This window comes from Sinohyriopsis cumingii, chromosome 5, assembly GCF_028554795.1.
Source record: "Sinohyriopsis cumingii isolate HCF-2022 chromosome 5, ASM2855479v2, whole genome shotgun sequence".
Classification (NCBI taxonomy): domain Eukaryota; kingdom Metazoa; phylum Mollusca; class Bivalvia; order Unionida; family Unionidae; genus Sinohyriopsis; species Sinohyriopsis cumingii.
In genome coordinates this window covers 106,662,022-106,683,288 of record NC_142965.1, presented here as the reverse complement: position 1 = coordinate 106,683,288, position 21,267 = coordinate 106,662,022, and the positions used below count along the sequence as shown (strand labels likewise).

At 42.9% G+C, this 21,267-nt stretch overlaps 1 protein-coding gene across 9 annotated transcripts in view; it reads right to left on the bottom strand.

Moving 5' to 3' along the window:
• Positions 1 to 21,267, bottom strand: part of LOC149799940 (monocarboxylate transporter 12-like) — a 60,379-nt gene that overhangs the window by 10,522 nt on the left and 28,590 nt on the right. For 7 of the 9 annotated variants that reach the window (XM_089959407.1, XM_089959405.1, XM_089959409.1 and 4 more), the window contains 3 exons: positions 17,930 to 18,103; positions 16,231 to 16,374; positions 14,939 to 15,085 (listed from right to left, as the gene is read on the bottom strand). In XM_089959407.1, the coding sequence (XP_089815533.1) occupies positions 14,939 to 15,085; positions 16,231 to 16,374; positions 17,930 to 18,089 (451 nt within the window). In that variant the 5' untranslated portion in view covers positions 18,090 to 18,103. The other 2 variants (XM_089959413.1, XM_089959412.1) reach the window with 2 other exon arrangements.

Sequence of the window (21,267 nt, the reverse complement as noted above, 5' to 3'; positions counted from 1 at the left end):
TGGTGTTTAAACTTGAGTCATTTGACGTTTTGCACTCAAGATGAAACGATCCCATTCATTCGAGAAGAAAGAAGAAGAAGAAGAAAGTAAGAGGCAGAAACGTGATCTATCGCCTCGTACCAGGGCTGAAATCTTGGCACAAATTCATGCCAGTGATTTTGAAGAGGACATGAGTGAACCAGAATCCGAACCCTCTAAACCAAGTTCACCACCCTTAGTCAACCCTGAAAAGTACTATTCCATTCGAGAGACGGAAAAGCGCTCCTCTAGAAAATTTAGAACCACGGCTTACAAATACACGGTGAAGTTTAAAGATTTCAAGGCCGACGTACCCTTGGAGAAAGCAGAAGGGTTCATCACCGAGATGTGGGATTCTTTGCTCACCGCACTCAAGCGACAATGTCAAGCCAAAGAAGACGATCGCTTGACACTATCCATAGATCACGACGGTTTGAAATCCCCTGTTTGGATCGAGTTTAGCAGACCCGCAGAACTAACCCCTTCCAAAGCCATGGACAAGATACAACAGGTGCAACAATCTAATGACCAGTTTGACATCACCGATGGTAAAGCCACACTGAAAATGGCCCACGTCTCTCCTCCTCAAGGAACTGGATGCAAAAAGATGTTATTGGTGGACGACCTTCGCAACACCAAAAAGAGTCTCGTCCGAATTAACAACCCTCAAGACCAGATGTGTTTAGCCCGTGCCATCGTGGTGGGACGAACCTATGCCAACAAGAACGACACGGTAGAATGGAAAAGAACCTGGAAAACTATTCAACGATGCGATCGAGCCAAACAACGAAACGAAGCAGAACTCCTGTTACAACAAGCCGGACTGTCCAAAGACACACCCTGTGGCATTCCTGAGATGCAAAAATTGCAAGATGCCCTACCTCCACGCTACACCTTGAAAGTGCACCCTCAAGAAATGCGTGGAACTCTGTTGTTTCGAGGCCAAGATTTTAAGGACGGAAAATACATTCATGTCTATCATCACGATGACCATTTCGATACCATTACCAGTATCACTGGATTCCTGGGATACGGTTATTATTGTGAGAAATGTGACTATGGTTATAACAATCGAGAGCAACACAAGCATTGTGGAATAAAATGCCCAGGATGTTTGGCCTCTCCACCCTGTCTGAGCGAAGGACCAGTGCCTTGTTCGACTTGTTTGCGCACGTTTGTCAGTCCTACCTGTTACCAACAACATCTGAAGACGCAAGGTTCACAGCAGAAATGTGCTTGTCAACTCTTGAGATTGTGCCCTACGTGTAGACAAGGCATACGTACCAATAGTACCAAGGCACACGTATGTTCAGGGAAAAAAAAATGTCACATTTGTCACCGCATCGTGGACTTGGAACACCAATGCTACGTGCAAAAATACCAACCCCCACCAGAGAAAGAGGACGGTCACAAGAAGAAAGGCAATTTCATCTTTTTCGATTTCGAATGTATGCAAGAGACCGGCATTCACATTCCTAATTTCTGCGTGGCTCATCGAGCGTGCGAGAAGTGCATTCAAGAACCTATCTTCAGTCATTGCCCTCACTGCAGCAAGATTCCCGGAGGGCGTGAAAAAATCTTTCGGGGACCAAACACGTTAGCCGATTTTGCCCAATGGGTCTTAGACCCCATCGACAAGACGTGGAGCCAAGAGGACATCGAACGTTACGGAGATTGTCATCGTCATGCCACGGTGATGGCTCACAATTTCTCCGGATACGATGGACAGTTTCTTTTGAGGTACTATGCGGAACAAGGCACCGAGCGTCCTAAAGTCACTTTGAACGGAGCCAAAATCATTTTCATGCAAGTGGGACAAGTACAGTTTAAAGATTCGATGAGTTACTTGGCCATGCCTTTGAGTCGAATGCCTAAAACGTTTGGAATGACAGAAATGGCTAAAGGGTACTTTCCACACTTTTTCAATACGGAAGCCAATCAACATGCCGTTCTACCCCATTTGCCTGAGGCTCACTATTACGACCCCGACAACATGCGTACCGAACAACGAGAAGCTTTCTACGCTTGGTACCAGGCTCATGCCTCCGACCCTTTCGACTTTCAGGAAGAAATGCTAAAGTATTGTCGTTCCGACGTGGACATTTTACGACGTTGCTGTGGAAAATTTCGAGAACTGTTCATGGAACACGGAGGGGTCGATCCTTTGAAAGAAGCTTGCACCATTGCCAAAGCGTGTTCCTTAGTGTACCGCCAACGATTCATGCCTGAAAACACCGTGGCTGTCATCAGTCCTCAAACGACCCACTATGTCAAGCGTCAATACTCTGTCAAAGCCCTACGTTGGTTACATTACTTGTGCGACAAGGAAGACAAATGGATTCAGCATGCCCGCAACGGAGGAGGCGAAAAGACCATCGGAACGTATTCGGTAGATGGCTGGGACTTAGAAAACCCCAAGATCGTGTACGAGTTTAACGGTTGCTTATCTCACGGATGTCCCGTCTGTTACCCTGACCGTGACACTAAAAATCAGTTTTTGCAACGAACCATGGAAGACTTGTACCAGGACACTTGTCAGCGACGCCTAAAGTTAGAACAGCAAGGATACCAAGTGGTGGAAATGTGGGAACACGAGTACGATCACCGTTTGAAAACCGATCCCGAGTTTAAACGCCTCGTGGAAAGTTACCAGTTCATGGACCCGCTGAACCCGAGGGATAGTTTGTACGGAGGAAGGACCAATGCCACCTGTTTGCTGTACCAAGCCGACGAAGAGAAAGGAGAAGAAATCAAATACTTGGACGTGTGTTCGCTGTATCCCTACGTGTGCAAATATTGTCGCTTTCCTGTAGGGCACCCGCAATTGTTGACGGAACACATTGACCTGAAAAACATTCGACAATACGAAGGCTTGATCAAGTGTAAAGTTTTGCCTCCCACGAACCTATACCATCCCGTCTTACCTCACCATTGTCAAGGCAAACTGATGTTTCCCTTGTGCCGTACTTGTGCCGAAACGTGCAACCAGGACCAACCTTGCCATCACAGCCAGGAAGAACGTGCCTTGACGGGAACCTGGGTCAGCGTGGAATTGTTCAAAGCTCTGGACATGGGATACCAACTGTTAGAAGTGTACGAAATTTGCCACTTTCCCAAGACACAACAGTACCACAAGGGTGACCCTACTCAGAAAGGCATTTTCGCCGACTACGTGGATGCCTTTTTGAAACTGAAACAAGAAGCCAGCGGCTATCCTTCCTGGTGTCACACTCCCGAAGACCAAATACAATTCAAAGAGAAATACTACGAACAAGAAGGCATCACTTTAGACCACATCGAGAAAAACGAAGGCAGGCGATCGTTTGCCAAAGTGATGTTAAATTGCTTGTGGGGTAAAATGGCACAACGACCGTGTTTACCCAAGACGGAATATTTGACAGAACCTTCCCGCTACTTCCAGATGATTCACGACAAAACCAAATACATGAAACACGTGGACGTCGTTCGAGAGAATTTGATCTTGGTCAATTACGAAGAAGATCTGGACTTTGTACAAGACGACCCTTTTGGAAATGTCATCATTGCGGCTTACGTGACAGCCCATGCTCGCTTAAAATTGTACGAAGCTTTAGAACTGTTAGAAGAACGCGTCCTGTACTTTGACACGGACAGTTGCATTTACATCCATCACCCGATTCAACATCACCCTAACATCGAAGGAGACCGTTTAGGAGCCTGGACAGACGAGCATCCCGACGACAAGATTCTAAGTTTCGTCAGTGGTGGTCCCAAAAATTACGGCTACGAATACCGGGACAAACAAGGAGAAGTGCACACGACGTGCAAAGTGAAAGGACTGACTCTGAATCATCGTACCAGTCGAGTGGTCAACTTTGGGGTATTGAAAGAAGCCTTGCAATCGGGAGAGGATGGAAACTTTAAAGTGACCACCTATCAACCGAACAAGATTGTACGTTTACCCACTCACCACATCGTCAGTCGACCCTTGGAAAAAGTCTATCAAATTGTATACCAGAAGCGAGTGCGACTTCCCAATCTATTCACCTTACCGTACGGTCACGTCGGTATTGGTCTGTATATGAAAAGGAACCCTAGGCAAGATCGATAGTTCATTGTTCATTGAAGTAACTTACCATGTCGTTGACGAAGAAGAAACCAGATTGGTTAGGAGTCAAATGTTGGACATCACCGAGACCAGGGTTTTGAGGCTTGGACACAAGAGGTGGCCTAGTATGCACGAGAGTTATTCAAGGAAAAAAGTTACTTTTCAACCTGTGTTAGTGACGGTGCCAGAAGAACCCGTCACCCAGGACAGGACTGTCGTGGACAGGCCTGAAAGACCCTTTCGGGAGGACAATTGTGTGACCTTACCCCTACTATAGAACTGGTTAGAACTTTACCCAAAACATGTTGTACAGACACATGTGTTTATTACACGTTCATGGTTATCATGTGCCTTTTATTCTTGTACTTAAGCCTTTGGCTTTTATGCATTTTTGTCTTTCGTATTTATGTTTGAAACATTCAATAAACGTGTTCTGAAAAAGTATATAAACTCTTGTCTTGTTTGTTTTTCGTGTCACAAGTGACATTTCTCACACCATGGCTACCTCTGCTGTCTCTGCTCCCTCTTCCTCTACTGTCAAAGTCATCGACGAACACTTAGATCGTGCCAGTTGGGAGGCTTTGTATCTTCGCCATCCCTTTAACATGCTCATTGCTGGACCTAGCGGTTCAGGCAAAACCGAATTCGTCAAACGTTTGATCGAACATAAACATCATTTGATCGATCGACCCCCTCAACGAATTGTGTGGTGTTACAAAGAGTGGCAATCGGCGCACAGCCTCTTGCGAGAAAGTCAAGGCGATTCCATCGTGTTTGTGGAAGGCATTCCTAAAGAAGACGACGGCATCGTCTCTGACTCCCGTCTAACCCATTTGGTCATTTTCGACGACATGTTAGGAGAAGACGAAGAAGAAATTAAACTGTGGTTCACGCGCAAAGGGCATCACCGTAATGCCAGTGTCGTTTACATCACCCAAACTTTGTTTCAACAAAGTAAAGCCCATCGCACCATCAGTCTCAATGCGCATTACGTGGTCTTGTTTAAAAGCTCCGAGATAAATCGCAAGTGCAAGTCTTAGCCAAACAGTTAGGAACGCCTTGGCTGACTCAGGCGTACGACGATGCCACTCAAACGCCACACGCCTATTTACTCGTCGATTTGAAACCTACGACTCCCGAGGATTTGCGATTTCGTACCCACTTGTTTCACCACTGGTGCCAAGACGGAGGGCCTGTCCTGTACACGTCTCCGTCCTCGACTTCATTTCACTCCCCATAAAAAAATCTATAAAAACCTCAGACCCTTTTTCGTCTGTCTCACATAGTGCGAAAATGACGTCCCTTCAGTCGCATCTTCCCGTCAAATTGATTCGTGCCTTGTATGGCATCAGTCGAGAAAAAAATCCACAAACACGAGCTCGTGTCTTAGAAGCTAGTCTCAAAGAAGTCTTACGATGGTTCACGGTGACGGCACGTCAATTACTCCAAGGAATCATTCAGATTCCTCATCAAACCAAACGCTTTTTCGATCGAAACAAAGTCGCTTTGGTCCAACTGGCCGATCCCCGCATCGACACTCAAACCAAAAAACAAATAATTTTGAAACCTGGAGGGAGCGGTACTCTAGGAGGGGTCATCATTCGCTCACTCTTAAGATGGGATCCTAATGCCCCCAAAGTTATACCCAAGACAAAAGTCCAACGAATCCCCAAGAAGAAAAAGTCCAGGTCCCCAAGGATAACTTCTCCAGTGGCAGGACCCTCCTCTGACCAGACACCACCACCACCCCGGAAAAAGAAAAGAAGCCCCCAGAAAAAGAAAAGTCCACAGAAAACTAGTCGCAAGAGAGGCACTTCGGCCAGGACGCAACCTTACACTCGCAAACCACGACCTGCCACGGCAGTGACTGCGTCTCCGGCAGCTTCACGTTTGTCCACTTCTCCGTTAATGACACCCAGAACTGAAGAGTACTTGGAGACGTTGATCACACCAAGAACTTCTCCGTTGATGACCCCCAAAAGAACTTCCCCAGTGGCAGGACCTTCCAATTTAGTGGCAGTGGCTGCTGCTCACAAAGTACCTTCTCCCAAAATCAAAGTTCAAGAAAGATCGGGCATGTTACAAAGTTTACTGGATTTGTCCAAGCAAGAACTGGCTCGATTTAGTCCGTTACGTACCCCTGCACGACGTGTCATGCCTGTCCTCAAACTAATACGACGTAAAGACAATCAGTGGCGACGCGTTCCAGTATAAAAAAGGCCTGTGACCAAGTCGGGTATCAGTGTTTTTTGGTGCTCCTGAAGACTCAAAGATGTCACCCTCCAGAAAACCCCAAGGAAAGAAAAGGAAAGGACTGCCACCACGTTTAGCCAAACATGGGGACATGTTATCTGTCCTGTCCAAAGCTTCTCCACCCCTACGAAAAAAACTCATTCAAACAGCCTCCAAAGAGGTCATCGATACCGTGTGCGAATGTTGTTTGAACGTTTTGAAAGGCACTATCCCTTTGTCCAAACACCAGAAACAATGTTTAGGCAAACATCGTCACGTTCTTCGCCAAATGGTTCAAAAGAAAATTCCCATTCGTCAAAAAAAGAAGATGTTAGTGCAACGTGGAGGTATTTTACCTCTCTTGTTAGGCCCCATACTGAAAGGAGTCTTGGGAACCATGTTGGGAGGACTGGTGGGAGCAAGATAAAAAGGCCTCGGAAGTCCCAAGATCTCAGAATTGACCCCTGACAACCCCATGGAAGGACGAAAACTAGCTTTAGTGCCTTACAAACGATGGATGGAATACCATCGGTGGCAAGAACAACACACCCCGCAATTACCTCCCAATCCCCATTTGAGTGAGATGTCCCAGTTACAACACGAATTGCAGTCCTTGATGGATCGCCAAGATTTGTCCGAAACAGAAAAATCGCAAAAGTACGGTCAACTCTTGCAACGACTGCAACTCTTTCACCAGAAAGCTTTAGACGAAACAGCTCTACCCACTCTGAAAGATTTTAAGACCTTGATGAAAAGTCCAGCACCATCACCAGTACCAGTACCAGTACCACCAGTACCCGTGACCAAGACAGAAAAAGGAGAAGAAGAGGAAGGGTTTCAAACTCCACCAGAAAAAGTACGCAAGTTAACAACACCACCTACCTCCAGAATTGGATGGATTAAAAAGATGATGGCCACCCCTTCTTCCTCACAAGAGAAAAAGAAAGTGAAGACAGAAGTGAAGACAGAAGTGAAACAAGAACCGATATCCCCCGCTCAGACATCCTTCTCCTCTTCGACACCTATTGCTGGTCGCACACGCAAAGCATTGCAATCCAAGAAAATACCCCAAGAGAAAAAGAGTAGCATCCTCCAAGAGTGGGTGTCTTATTAACACACCAACCAACACAAAAAAATGGAAAAAGTCTTAGCCAGCATTTACTACGATCCCTCCCATCCTGCAGGTTACGCAGGAGTTCAAAAATTGTATCGTGCTGCCAAAACGCAACTGAAAAGTCTCCGTTTACCTCAAGTGCAACGATGGTTACAAGAACAAGCTACCTACACTTTACACAAACCCATTCGACGCAAGTTTGCCAGAAGTCGCACCCGAGTGGAAGGCATCGATCATCAATGGCAAGCCGATTTAGCCGATGTCTCTCATTTGGCCAGCTACAATCGTGGCTACAAATATTTGTTTTGTGTCATCGACGTCTTTTCGAAATTTGCCTGGGTCGTGCCCTTGACTTCCAAATCGAGCAGCGAGTTAGTGCGAGCCCTGCAACGGGTGTTGAAACAAAGCGGTCGTCACCCTCTTCGATGGCAAACGGACAAAGGCACCGAATTTCTGAACCAAGCTTTCCAAAAAGAATTAAAGAAACGTGACATTCATTTTTTTACCACCGAGAATCCAGAAACCAAAGCCAGCATCGTGGAACGTTTTCAACGCACTTTGAAAGAACGCATGTGGAAATATTTTACGCATCACCACACTCTGAAGTACATCGACATCTTACCGCACCTGGTGCAAGCGTACAACCAATCTTACCATCGAAGCATCGGACGTGCTCCGCAAGACGTGACTCCCGACAACGAAGTGTTGGTGTTTGAGCACCTGTTTGGTACGTCCCCGACGAGGGCTGTCCCCAAGAAAAGTGGAGAGTTGGCCGTAGGAGATTGGGTGCGCATTGGCAAAACCAAACGCACTTTCGACAAAGGTTACTTACCTAACTGGACGACCGAACTGTTTCGCGTCACTGGACGAGTGCATGGCCGTCATCCTGCCGTCTATAAATTGGAAGACATGAACGGAGAAGTGCTCAAAGGAACGTTTTATTTGCCCGAGTTACAACGTGTCACCAAAAAAGAAGACGACGTGTACGACATCGAAAGCATTCTCGAACGCAGAACCCGTAAAGTGGGCAAACGACGTGTCAAAGAAGTCAAAGTACGTTGGAAAGGATATCCACCCAGTTTTGATTCTTGGATCGACGCTTCGCAAGTCATCGACTATAAAAAGAAGTGACCATCATGCCCTTTCACACACCAGACGCAGCTACGTCGACTACTCCTCCTTCACCTAGTTCTTCTGTGCAAGATTTACAAAAACAACCCTTGTGGGTGTGGTGTGGAGAACGTGTGCCTAAAACGCAAATCGTCTTTTTCTGCCAAATCTTCGTGGTGTATTGTGTCATCGGGGCAGCCATCGCCAATTTGAGTTTGCAACAAGGAGACAAACAATTGTGGACCATTTTATTGAGCAGTTGCATCGGTTACCTGCTTCCTAATCCCTCCCTGAAATTCACCTCGAACGGGAACCCCGGGAACCTTGTGTCCAGTGCCAGTGCCAGTCACCACTTCAATCACAACCAGAACCCCATTTTAGACGGAGACACGCCTCTGACGTCCAGTAACCCCTCGGACAGCCACAGAACTCTGGAATTATGAGTCACCAAAACCAATTTTACTTAACCTTACCCAGTGACAGTTCCATGGAGGTGTTTCCCAAGAACACGTTGTGCTGTTACACGGCCAAATTACCTCAAGCCATCCAGTTAGATCACGAAGCCCATTGGGAAGTGGCTTTAGTAGAAATGATTCACCCGACCCAAGTCCTCAATGTCCTTCCCAATCAAAATTTTTTGGATGTGGAAGTTCATGACGAGCAAATGCAACAGTGGATGGATAGCAATGTCAAGTATGACAAGAAAACCCGTACACAAAAGTACACCACCTATCACTTGTTCATTCCCCCAGGCTATTATTTTAGTGGTCAACATTTGGTCAGCACCATAACCTCCAGGTTTAATGTCGTGTTTCTGAAAGCTTTGGAGCATGTCAACAAAAATGTCACCATGGAGTACCACAAAGCAGCTCGTCGCTTCTTGATGAAATTTGAACGGAGTAAAATCCTGTCCATTTTATTTTGTCCTGAATTGTTTGACATGTTGGGCGGAGACATGGACATGAGAAAGACCATGATCAAGAAAAACGAATTACCCATCGTTTACGACAACGAGTCTTTTAGCAAGTTATTTCGTGCCCCGGTAGAACTGAACCAAGAACTGAATTTGATGTTCGTGTATTCCGATGTGGTGGAGTACAACGTGGTGGAACACACCTCCGTACCGTTACTGCGTGTCATTCCTTTCAAAGTGGATTCTGCCACGAACACTGACGAGGAAGGTGGAAACACTTACCACGTCCACCGCGAATTTGTCCATCCTCACTATTTGCCTGTCAGTAAGTCGTATTTGGACACGGTCAACATTGCTATAAAAGGAGATCTGGGACAAAATATTCCATTCACCAAAGGAAAAGTCACGGTGAAACTCCATTTTCGAAAACGGTTCTCTCACGACTCTTAAGTCATGTATCCAGTGTACCGAGGGGTTGCTCAACAGCGAGGACACGGCTTAGGAGATATGTTAAAATCGGCCTTTCGTTCGGTGGCCCCGGTGTTGAAACCGATGGTGACACGCGGATTGCACGCCTTGAAAGATGCGGCACTGACACAAGGCAAAGAATTTCTCCAAAATGTCATCATCGACAAACAAAACCCTAAAGAAGCCTTCATGAGGGCAGGCAAAAATGTCTTGCTGCAAACGGGCAAAGACATTTTAGGCCAACGAGAAACACCTATAAATGCCCTGCACGCTACCGAGTCAGGCATTCAGCAAGGACAAGGCAGAAAGAGACGACGAAGAAAACACCCTTTCACCAGACTTCAAGCGAGAAAGGCCAAGAAAAGAAGAACCATTCGAGACTTAGACGTTTTCGATTATTGAGAAAAGAGACAAAAAAATGATGCACCGAGAATCTTGCGCTTGTTCCAAGACGGAACTGGATCTGTTTGCCATGCCCCCCACGATGATGACGATGCAAGAATCCCAGTGGGTGGAATTTCACCCCGTCTCCTCACTGACCGATTCCGCTCCCATCGAGTTTGAAATCAAAGGACAGCCCGAAGATTACATCGATCTGAATAGCAGTTACTTGTACCTGAAAGTCAAAATTCTAGATAAGACTGGAGGTGCTATAGACGATGAAGCAGTAGCTCCCGTCAACAATTTCATGCATTCCTTGTTCAGTGGAGTGGACTTGTATTTGAATAACAAACTGGTCAGTAGCAGCATGGATACTTACCCTTATCGTGCCTACCTGGAAAATCTCTTGACGTACGGAATAGATGCCAAGAACACTCATCTCAATGCCTGTGTGGTATGGGAAGCTGACGAACCTACCAAGTTTGAAATATTGGAAACTGATGAAAAGAAAGACAACAATGATGGATTTGTAGAACGAAGAAAGAGAATCACGGGAGCCGACACAAGTTTAGAACTGATGGATCGTTTGCATTTGGACATGTGGTTGCAAGAAAAGTATTTGCTGAACGGGGTGGATGTCCGCCTGAGACTGAATCGTAGCAGTGCCGCTTTCCATTTGATGGCTGATAGTGAGGGTTACAAAACCAAAATCCTAGAAGCCAGACTCTACGTACGCCGTGTGGAAGTGTTACCTAAAGTGGGAAACGACATCAGTCAGACGTTGAGCAGAACGACCGCCAAGTATCCCATACGACGCGTGGAAGTGAAAACCTTCACCATTCCCAAGGGACAGCGATCCATGATCGAAGATCATCTGTTCCAAGGACAGTTACCCAAACGTTTGATCGTTGGTATCGTCGAGAATACAGCCTTCAACGGAGCAGCCGAAAAAAATCCTTTCTACTTTCAACACTTTGGTGTGTCCAAAATCGAAGTCAGTCGCGATGGCAAGACCTTGTGTACCCGACCTTTCGAACCTGACTTTAAAAAGAAGAATTACTTGAGATCGTACTTGTCCTTGTACGAAGCCACCGGACAGTTAGGAACCAATACCAGTCACGGTATTACGTACGAGGATTATGCAGGAGGCTACGCTTTGTGGGCTTTCGATTTCACTCCAGACCAAGGCAGCGACGAGGGACATTTCCACCCTATAAAATCCGGCCAGATTCGTGTGGAAATTCAGTTTAAAGACCGAGACCCTGATGAAACGGTGAACGTCATCCTGTATGCAGAATTCGATAATACCATAGAAATCAACAGTTTGAGAGAAGTCATCCTAGATTACTAGAAACCATGGAAGACTGTTATCCCTCTTTACCTAGTGGAGAAACTTTTAGTGTTGCATTGTTGTTAAAAAATGTTAGAGTTGTTGTTGTTTAGTGTTAAGTGATTTTTGAATAAAAAATGTTGTGTTTTGAAAAAATTGTTTGATGTTATATTGTTGGATTATTGTTAAAAATGTTAGAGTTGTTGTTTAGTGTTAAGTGATTTTTGAATAAAAAATGTTGTGTTTTGAAAAAAATGCCTTTGTCTTTTGTTTAGCTATAAGAATGTTGGATTGATGCTCTTTCATTTCTTACTATCCCTCTCATGACACTCACTGAACGTTGCGACTCAAAAACCGTGTGGGGGATGTTTTCCTTCACGTCCGCGCTTTGACTTTAAGAACCGGGGCAGTTTCCAGTCTAACCATCCATTGTCGACTCATCCTCCTAAGAAGATGTGCTCCAAACTAGCTAAACTCAACGAAGCCTACGTGAATTTGCATAGGGTCAGACACAGTCTGATACCGAAGCCAGAAGAAATAGAGAATGTGAGAATGTTAAAAATCACTGAAGACCTGATAGAAGAGCTCTTCAGAGAAGAAATGAACAGGGAAAAAGAAGAATGGACAGAGAAGTACAGACTTCAGAGACAGCAGCAACAACAACAACAAGAGCAGCAGCAGCAACCTGAAGCTGACAGAGGCTTTGTCGATTGTCGTATCGACACCAAAGAGTTCTTCTTCTCTTTCCGAAGAAGCAGACCTATCGCCAGAAAGTCTATCCTCAGAGGACATCGCATTCTTAGAAACTAAAAAGAATGCCATAGCAAACAAAAAAAACAGCCCTTTTCAGGGCTACCCAATAATCTAGAAAAGAAATAACAATCGATTTGCCAATGTGTGTAGGTAGAGTAGTGTGAAAATAAACACTAACTCTTTTTTAAAAAAATGTGAGGGTATGTTTGTGTGTTTGTGTTTGTAAGTGGTTAAGTAAGTTGGTATGGATAGTAGATTAAAATGATGTCTTTTTTTTGGTGTTTGAGGTGTAAATTTGGGGTTAGATTGGATTGCTTTGCGTATGTGGATAGTCTATTGAAGTGATTTATAAAAAATTTTAAAATAGTGATGGGTAGCATAAAAAGTGAGTGAGTGTTTCTTTTAGGTCCGCGCGTTGTTTTATGGTCATGATGTAGGTAAGATCAATTTTATGTTTTTAGGGGATGTTTTCGTTCACGTCCGCGCTTTCACTATAAATTGAAACTCGTTCGGCAGTCCAGCTACCCTTGTTGATTGATCAACACCAAAAATGAACACGAGACTGGAGAAACTGTTGGAACTTCATGTGCATCTGGAATATGCCAGGCGCATATTAAATGAACTGGCCGCGGAAGCCATTGTGGAGGAGGGAAGGATAAGAGAGGAGGAGGAAAGAAGAAACAAAGAAGAGGAGGAGAGAAGATATAAAGAAGAGGAAAGAAGATACAAAGAGGAGGAGAGAAGATGCAAAGAAGAGGAGGAGGAGGAAAAGGAGAGAAGAAGAAGAAATTTCAGAATCCCAGAGAGCGAAAATTGGGATTCTGAAGCGACATATCCTGCCTCTGCTCTCTCCCCTCAAAAGGTAAAAAGTAATTGGGGGATAAGATGTGTATGCGGCGCCAGGCCTGGAAGGTGCCACCATTAACCAGGTGTCCATGAAGTTCCAAACAAAAAAAAACAGCCCTTTTCAGGGCTACCCAATACTCTAGAAAAGAAATAACGATCGATTTGCCAATGTGTGTAGGTAGAGTAGTGTGATTATAAACACTAACTCTTTTTTAAGATAGTGTGAGGGTATGTGTTTGTGTGTTGGTGCTTGTAAGAGCTCAGGTATGTTTGTGGGAATAGTAGATTATGGGTTTCTTTATTGTTTCTTAGCGTAGGTGAAGAGTATAGTTAGGGTTCTGTAAGCGCTCACGTACGATTGTGTGGATAGTAGATTATGGATTAGTTTATTGTTCTTAGCGTATGTGTTTGTGTGTTTGTGTTTGTGTGTTTGTGTTTGTGTTTGTACCCGCTCACGTACGATTGTGTGAATAGTAGATTATGGATTTGTTTATTGTTCTTAGCGTATGTGAAGAGTATAGTTTGGGTTTTGTAAGCGCTCACGTAAGATTGTGTGGATAGTAGATTATGGATTTTGTTTATTGTTTCTTAGCGTATGTGGAGAGTATAGTTTGGGTTTTTATTATATGAAATGAAAAAGTATAGTTTGGGTTTTATTATATGAAATGAAAAAGTAGGGGGATGTTTTCCTTCACGTTCGCGCGTTGTTTGGTCATGATCTAGGTAAGATCAATTTTACGTTTTAGGGGGATGTTTTCCTTCACGTACGCGCTTTAAGTATAAGAACCCATAGTATTCGTCGTTCAAACCATTCTGCAAAGAATAAAAAAAGAAGATGGCTTCTAACCAAATGGACAAAATACAAACATTACAAGACGTTTTAGACAACTTAGGAATGATGGAGCAGATGTTGATAAGACTGGTTGAAGACCATTATTCCTATAGTCCCCATCGTGTAAAGATGGAAATTAATAACTTAAAAAAGGTAAAGGACAAGATTAGTGGTGTCATGAAAGAGATAAAGGAGGAGAAGGAGGATGAAGAGGAAAGAATAAGAATAAGCAAATGGAACGAAAAGATTGAAAAAGAAGAAGAAAATGAGAAGAGGAAGAAAGAAGAGGAGGAAGAGAAGAAGAAGAAAGAAGAGCAGGAGAAAAAGAAAGAGAAGAAGAGAAAGAATGTTGGAGATAAAATAAGAACTTGGTGGAGAAAAAGAAGAAATTAGAAGCAGAAGAAGAAAACCCAAAGGCCCTTTTCAGGGCCAGCCATATTTCTCGAAAAGAGATAGCCTTTCCATTGCCTACCCCTTTTTTAAATTTAAATTTAAATTTAAATTTAAATTTAAAAAAAAAAATCCCAAAAGCCCGAACTCTATTCCCCATGTTAATTTCCCCTTGTCGCTAGACAGACCCACACTATAGTTCCATGTTAAATTCCCCTTGTCGCTAGAGTGACCCACGATTTATTCCCATGTTAATTTCCCTTGTCGCTAATCTGACCCACGATTTTTCGCCATGTTAAATTTCCATTGTCGCTAATCTGACCCAGGGGTCTCTGTAATGCTAATTCCCATTGTCGCTAATCTATCCCCATTTACTACTACTATATAACGAAATAAGAAATAGAAACAAAATACGGCTTGCATGTATACAATTGATTGTCTTCTTAATTGCAAGTGATCCATACCGACTACAACGCCTTGGGCGAATATGACAATTTCGATCTTTTCAGCTCGTGAGTTGATGACGTATGCAATGAAAGACAGCGCTCCACCAATTATCAGACATTTTCTGCCGCTCAGATATGCGCCTCCTAGTGTCATAACCAGTAGAGCTATAGAGCAAATAAAAAAGCCAATATATAGTGAATCTATTCATTTCAATGTATCTTGACAAAGATAATACAATGCTTCGTACATTAGTAATACATCTTTAGTTATATTTTAAGTCGATATTACCGAAATATACCGACCAAGACATGAAATAATAGTTTCAGAATAAGTATAATATTCCATATCATTTAATGATAAATTTAGTTTATACATGTTATTAAACAGAACAATAAGTATCGAATTGCTGTGCAATGGGATGTGTACTTACGCTGCCAGTCTATCCACATGTACGGATTTCCGCATTATACGCATTTTTTGTCATAATTGCGGATGTACTGATGAATACTAGTAATACAAATGTGCGAATATGTTCTGGGACGAAATTTCCATTATTAAACATACCGTTTCTTCCGCACTGCTATATCTTAAATTGTTTCCTATATTTGAAAAAACGGTCAATTGGAGCAATAAGTTACAGGGACCCCCCCCCCCGCAAAAATTATATATCTCGACGTTTGATATCACTTCCACCGTACTCCCTAAAGATTTAATAAAACGCAGATATTTTACCTAAACTTAGGATAAAGCTGAAAATATTAGAAGGAAATAAACCTGTTTGGTCGCTATACCGAATTCAACGCCTCGGACGAATATGACAAATTCGAGACCGCATCGGTGGTCTAAGTGGTTAGAGCGTCCGCCTCGGATACGGGAGGTCGTTGGTTCGAACCCCGGCCAAGTCATACCAAAGATTTACACTAGCAGCTGCCTTGCTTGGCGCTCAGCCTTAAGAGATTAGTGTTAGGACTGGTGTCAGGATAATGTGACTGGTTGGGACATGATGTTACATGTCTGCGGCATGACGCTCCAGTACGATAAACTGCCACGTTGCAGGCATCTTAGCGATATGACTGAAACATTGTTAAAGCTACGTTAGAATGAAAATCACACCCACACCTACACACAATTTCCATCTTTTTAGCACGTTGGACAGGCATACGGATTACAACTGCTCTTGAGTTCGAAAATGTAAAGAACGTGAAATGGAATTTAAATAGCTCACTTTAAATAAACTTCTTTTTGTCTATATTTGTAAATAAATAAATAAAAAATAAATAAATAAACAAACAAATAAATAAAAACCAACAGGCCACACTGTGGACACCATTCTGAACAGTGGTTATTAAAGAAGTCATGGAGGAGCTTGACTTAAAACTCGTCTGGTACTGGACAAAAAATATCCCTGTAGTCTTCAATAATCCGATCACCAGGAACATTTCGATGCATGCCCCTGAAAATAAGAACCAAAGTGATCTTTAAGTAACTCTGAGCGTGGTGTTTTCGCTCACAATAGCTTTTGTCTGAAGTTTCAGGCGTAAATCACCCAAAAAAACCCAAAGACTTAATGAGGTGCAACTTTATTGGAACTGACAGCACATCCTGCCATTAAACGCATAATGATTCCAAAACTAGCAAATACTTATTGATAAATGTCTCATTGTCTTACTATTTCCGTTTAAGGACTTTACAGTAGTAGTGTTGTTAATATATTATTGCTGTAACTAAAGTTAGGCAAGTACTATTTCCCTTTTTCATTCTAGAAAGTGCTGGAAGGACGTAAGTTGAAAGAAAGACTTCGATTTTATTCTAAAAATTTACTCCTATGAAACAGCTTCGTCATTTTACTTCATTCTGATCATTTGAAAATCAATAAACCCTTGAAAGGAGGAAATCCTTTAAAATTTAATTATGTATTCATATTTACATGACTTTCAGCGGTGATTGAGTTGGCATCATAAACATACCTAAAAGTACCATCCAGCACCACAAACACACATAAAAATACCATCCAGCATTACAAACATTTCTAAAAGTACCAAATAGTATCACAAACATACCTAAATCTTCCATCCAGCATCACAAACACACCTAAAAGCACAATCCAGCATCACAAACATACCTAAAAGTACCACCCAGCTTCGCAAACACTCCTAAAAGTACGCTCCATCATCGCAAACATATCTAACGGTACTATCCAGCATCACAATCATATCTAAATATACCATCCGGCATTACAAAAAAACTTAAAAGTACGATCCGGCATCACCAACACTCCTAAAAGTACGATCCAGCAACGCAAACATAAATAAAAGTACGATCCAGCACCACAAACACTAATAAAAGTTCGATCCAGCATCGCGAACATACCTAAAATTACCACCCAGCATCACACACATACCTAAAAGTACCATCCAGCATCGCAAACATACATAAATGCATTACAAACATACCTAACAGAACCATCCAGCGTCGCAAACATACCTAAAAGCACAATCCAGTATCATCACCATACCTAAACGTACCATCCAGCATCACAAACATACCTAAAAGTACCATCCAACATCTCGAACATACGAAAAGTATCATCTAGCATCGCAAACATACCTAAGAGTACCATCCAGAATCGCAAACATTTCTAAAGAACCATCAAGTATCACAAACATACCTAAATGTACTATCTAGCATCGCAAACATACATACAAACACAATCCGGATTCATAACCATACCTAAAGGTACCAGCCAGCATCGTAAACATACCTAAGAGTACCATCCAGCATCGCAAACATACATGAAAACACAATCCAGCATCATAACCATACCTAAAAGTACCAGCCAGCATCATAACCATACCTAAAAGTACCACGCGGCATCTCAGACATACATAAAAGTACCATCAAGCATCGCATCCATGCCTACAAGTACCATCCAGCATTGCAAACATTCCTAAAGTACCATCCAGCATCAAAACATACCTAAAGGTACGATCCAGAATCGCAAACATTACCTAAAAGTACCATCCAGGCCCAGCCTCTGTCAATGGGCAATTCGTTGGTCGGTTTGTTATCGTGTATCTTTTCCATATCGGCGGAAACGTCGACATCCGCGTCAGTATGTAGGTCCCGTTCAACAGAATTTGCCTCCTTCTCTGAAGCGTCGCTGGTCATCTCTCAGTAAGTGTCTGCATTAACGTAGAAATTATTCATGTAGCTGTACACACATGCATACATGTGTACCAGCCAGCATCGTAAACATACCTAAGAGTCTAACTCTGATACCAGGACAATCTTACTTATGCTATGTCTAACTCAGACACCAAGACAATCTTACTTATGCATGACATTAACTTGGACACCAAGAATATCGTACGTATGCCAGGCATTCATTTGGACAACAATATTATCTTTGTTATGCCAGGGAATAACTTGGACACCAAGACTATCGTACTTATGCCAGGCATTCATTTGGACAACAAGAGTATTGTACTTATGCCAGGCATTCATTTGGACACCAAGAGTATTGTACTTATGCCAGGCATTAATTTGGACACCAAGAGTATTGTACTTATGCCAGGCATTAATTTGGACAATAAGTGTATTTTACTTATGCTACTGACTAACTTTGACAACAAGACTATCTTACTTATGCTAGGCATTAACTTGGGCTCCAAGACTACATTGCTTATGTCATGTATTAACTTTGACACCAAGACTGCCTAACGCATGCCAGGCATTAACTAGGACTCCAAGACTATATTGCTTATGTCATGTATTAACTTTGACACCAAGACTGCATAACGCATGCCAGGCATTAACTTGGGCTCCAAGACTACATTGCTTATGTCATGCATTAACTTTGACACCAAGACTGCATAACGCATGCCAGGCATTAACTAGGACTCCAAGACTACATTGCTTATGTCATGTATTAACTTTGACACCAAGACTGCCTAACGCATGCCAGGCATTAACTAGGACTCCAAGACTACATTGCTTATGTCACGTATTAACTTTGACACCAAGACTGCCTAACGCATGCCAGGCATTAACTAGGACTCCAAGACTACATTGCTTATGTCATGTATTAACTTTGACACCAAGACTGCATAACGCATGCCAGGCATTAACTTGGGCTCCAAGACTACATTGCTTATGTCATGCATTAACTTTGACACCAAGACTGCCTAACGCATGCCAGGCATTAACTAGGACTCCAAGACTACATTGCTTATGTCATGTATTAACTTTGACACCAAGACTGCATAACGCATGCCAGGCATTAACTAGGACTCCAAGACTACATTGCTTATGTCATGTATTAACTTTGACACCAAGACTGCATAACGCATGCCAGGCATTAACTTGGGCTCCAAGATTACATTGCTTACGTCATGTATTAACTTTGATACCAAGACTGCATAACGCATGCCAGGCATTAACTAGGACTCCAAGACTACATTGCTTATGTCATGTATTAACTTTGATACCAAGACTGCATAACGCATGCCAGGCATTAACTAGGACTCCAAGACTACATTGCTTATGTCATGTATTAACTTTGACACCAAGACGGCCTAACTTATGCTAGGCATTAACTAGGATTCCAAGAATACATTGCTATGTCATGTATTAACTTAGACACCAAGACTGTCTCACTTATGCTTGGCATCTTGACACCAAGATTATCTTATTTATGCCAAGAATTAATTTTGACACCAAGACTATCTTACTTAGGTCAGGCACACCAGGACTATCTTACTTATCTCATTTTACTGAAGTCAGGCATTGAGTACTTATGTCAACCATTAACTTGGAAACCAGGACTACCTTAGTTATGCCAGTCATTATCTTGGACAACACTACTATTTCACTTGTGCTCGGCATTACCTTGGACACCAAGACTATCTTTATTCTGCCAGGCATTAACTTGGACACCTATACTATCTTACTTATATTAGGCACTAACCTGGACACAATATTTATTTTTACAAAATCCATCTCGGATTAAGCGTTTTCTGGAAATAGTTGTATTGTATAAACTTACTGGAACTTTCAGCGCATGTGACCTTTCAGGACCCGGCCGAATCATAAATGTGAGGCTTGTCAGCTTTAGCAAAAATATGAACTCAGTAAATACGTTATTTTCTGTTTAGGCCTTATTGCTTGATGTTGAATGCAAGTCTATCTTTACCGCTCTGAAAATCGCGAGGGGAAATAGGAGAAAATATGTTAATGATTTTCTTAGAGAATGTAATAATTGTTGATCGACTCAGTTATTACTATACTACCTTCAATGCGAAAGGTTTCAAAGAAATACATGATGAACTAACGTATTATTCATTCATTTAAAGCTACCATGGTCATGATCACGCCCTTTAGTAGGCACGAATACAGCACTGAATCGAATATTGCACCCTTACTGGTAGACAAAACATCAGGTTATCCGTAGGCGCAGTAAGTCATATGTCATTTTCGGTCGGCCAGTGAGAGGGCAGCATTCCATTTAACTCGTTGCACTTGCTCATTACGCACTACAGACATCGTAGCGATATGACTGAAAAGTTGTTAAAGCTAATTGAAAAAATCCCAAATCACACACACACACACACATAAATGCCCAAGTTAAACATCGGTACCAGATTTATTATACTATTCTAGGCTTGGCTTGAAATAGCAGCGTTGAGTCTTAAATATGTCGCGCTAGAAGGTTGAGAAGTGTACTCCCTTGTAGCTTCTTATAGCGCATGTATGTTATCTAGGTAAGCAACGGTACGATCCACTGTGGTCAGGATAATACCTGACAAGTATCTATGAACAGCCGTCCTACAACAGCGACACATGATTGTATTTTAATGATATCGTTGAGCATGAGAGTACGCTTGTTTCCCCCTGCGACTATAACGATTGTGCCTTTCTGACTGATTAGAGTGTCCACCTCGGATGCGAGTGGTCGCGGGTTCGAACCCCGGCTGAGTCATATCAAAGACTTTTAAAAATGGTACCAACAGCTGCCTCTATTGGCGCTCAGCATTCAGAGGCTAGTGTTAGGACTGGTCGGTCTGGTGTCAGGATAATGTGACTGGGTGGGACATCATGATACACGTCTGCGGCAAGATGCTGCAGTGCTAGACATCACTATAAACTGTCAAACTGCAGACATGGTAGCGATATGACTGATTTTTTTTTAAAGATACGTTACAAATCTAAATCACACACACACACACACACACACCTTTCTGACTGCATATTATCAGTAGCATGGGCGCCTGTACATAGAGGCAGGGGGGGGGGGGCTGCACCCCATAAGCAGGCTTTAACATTTAAACAGGTTTTGCTCTAAATCCGT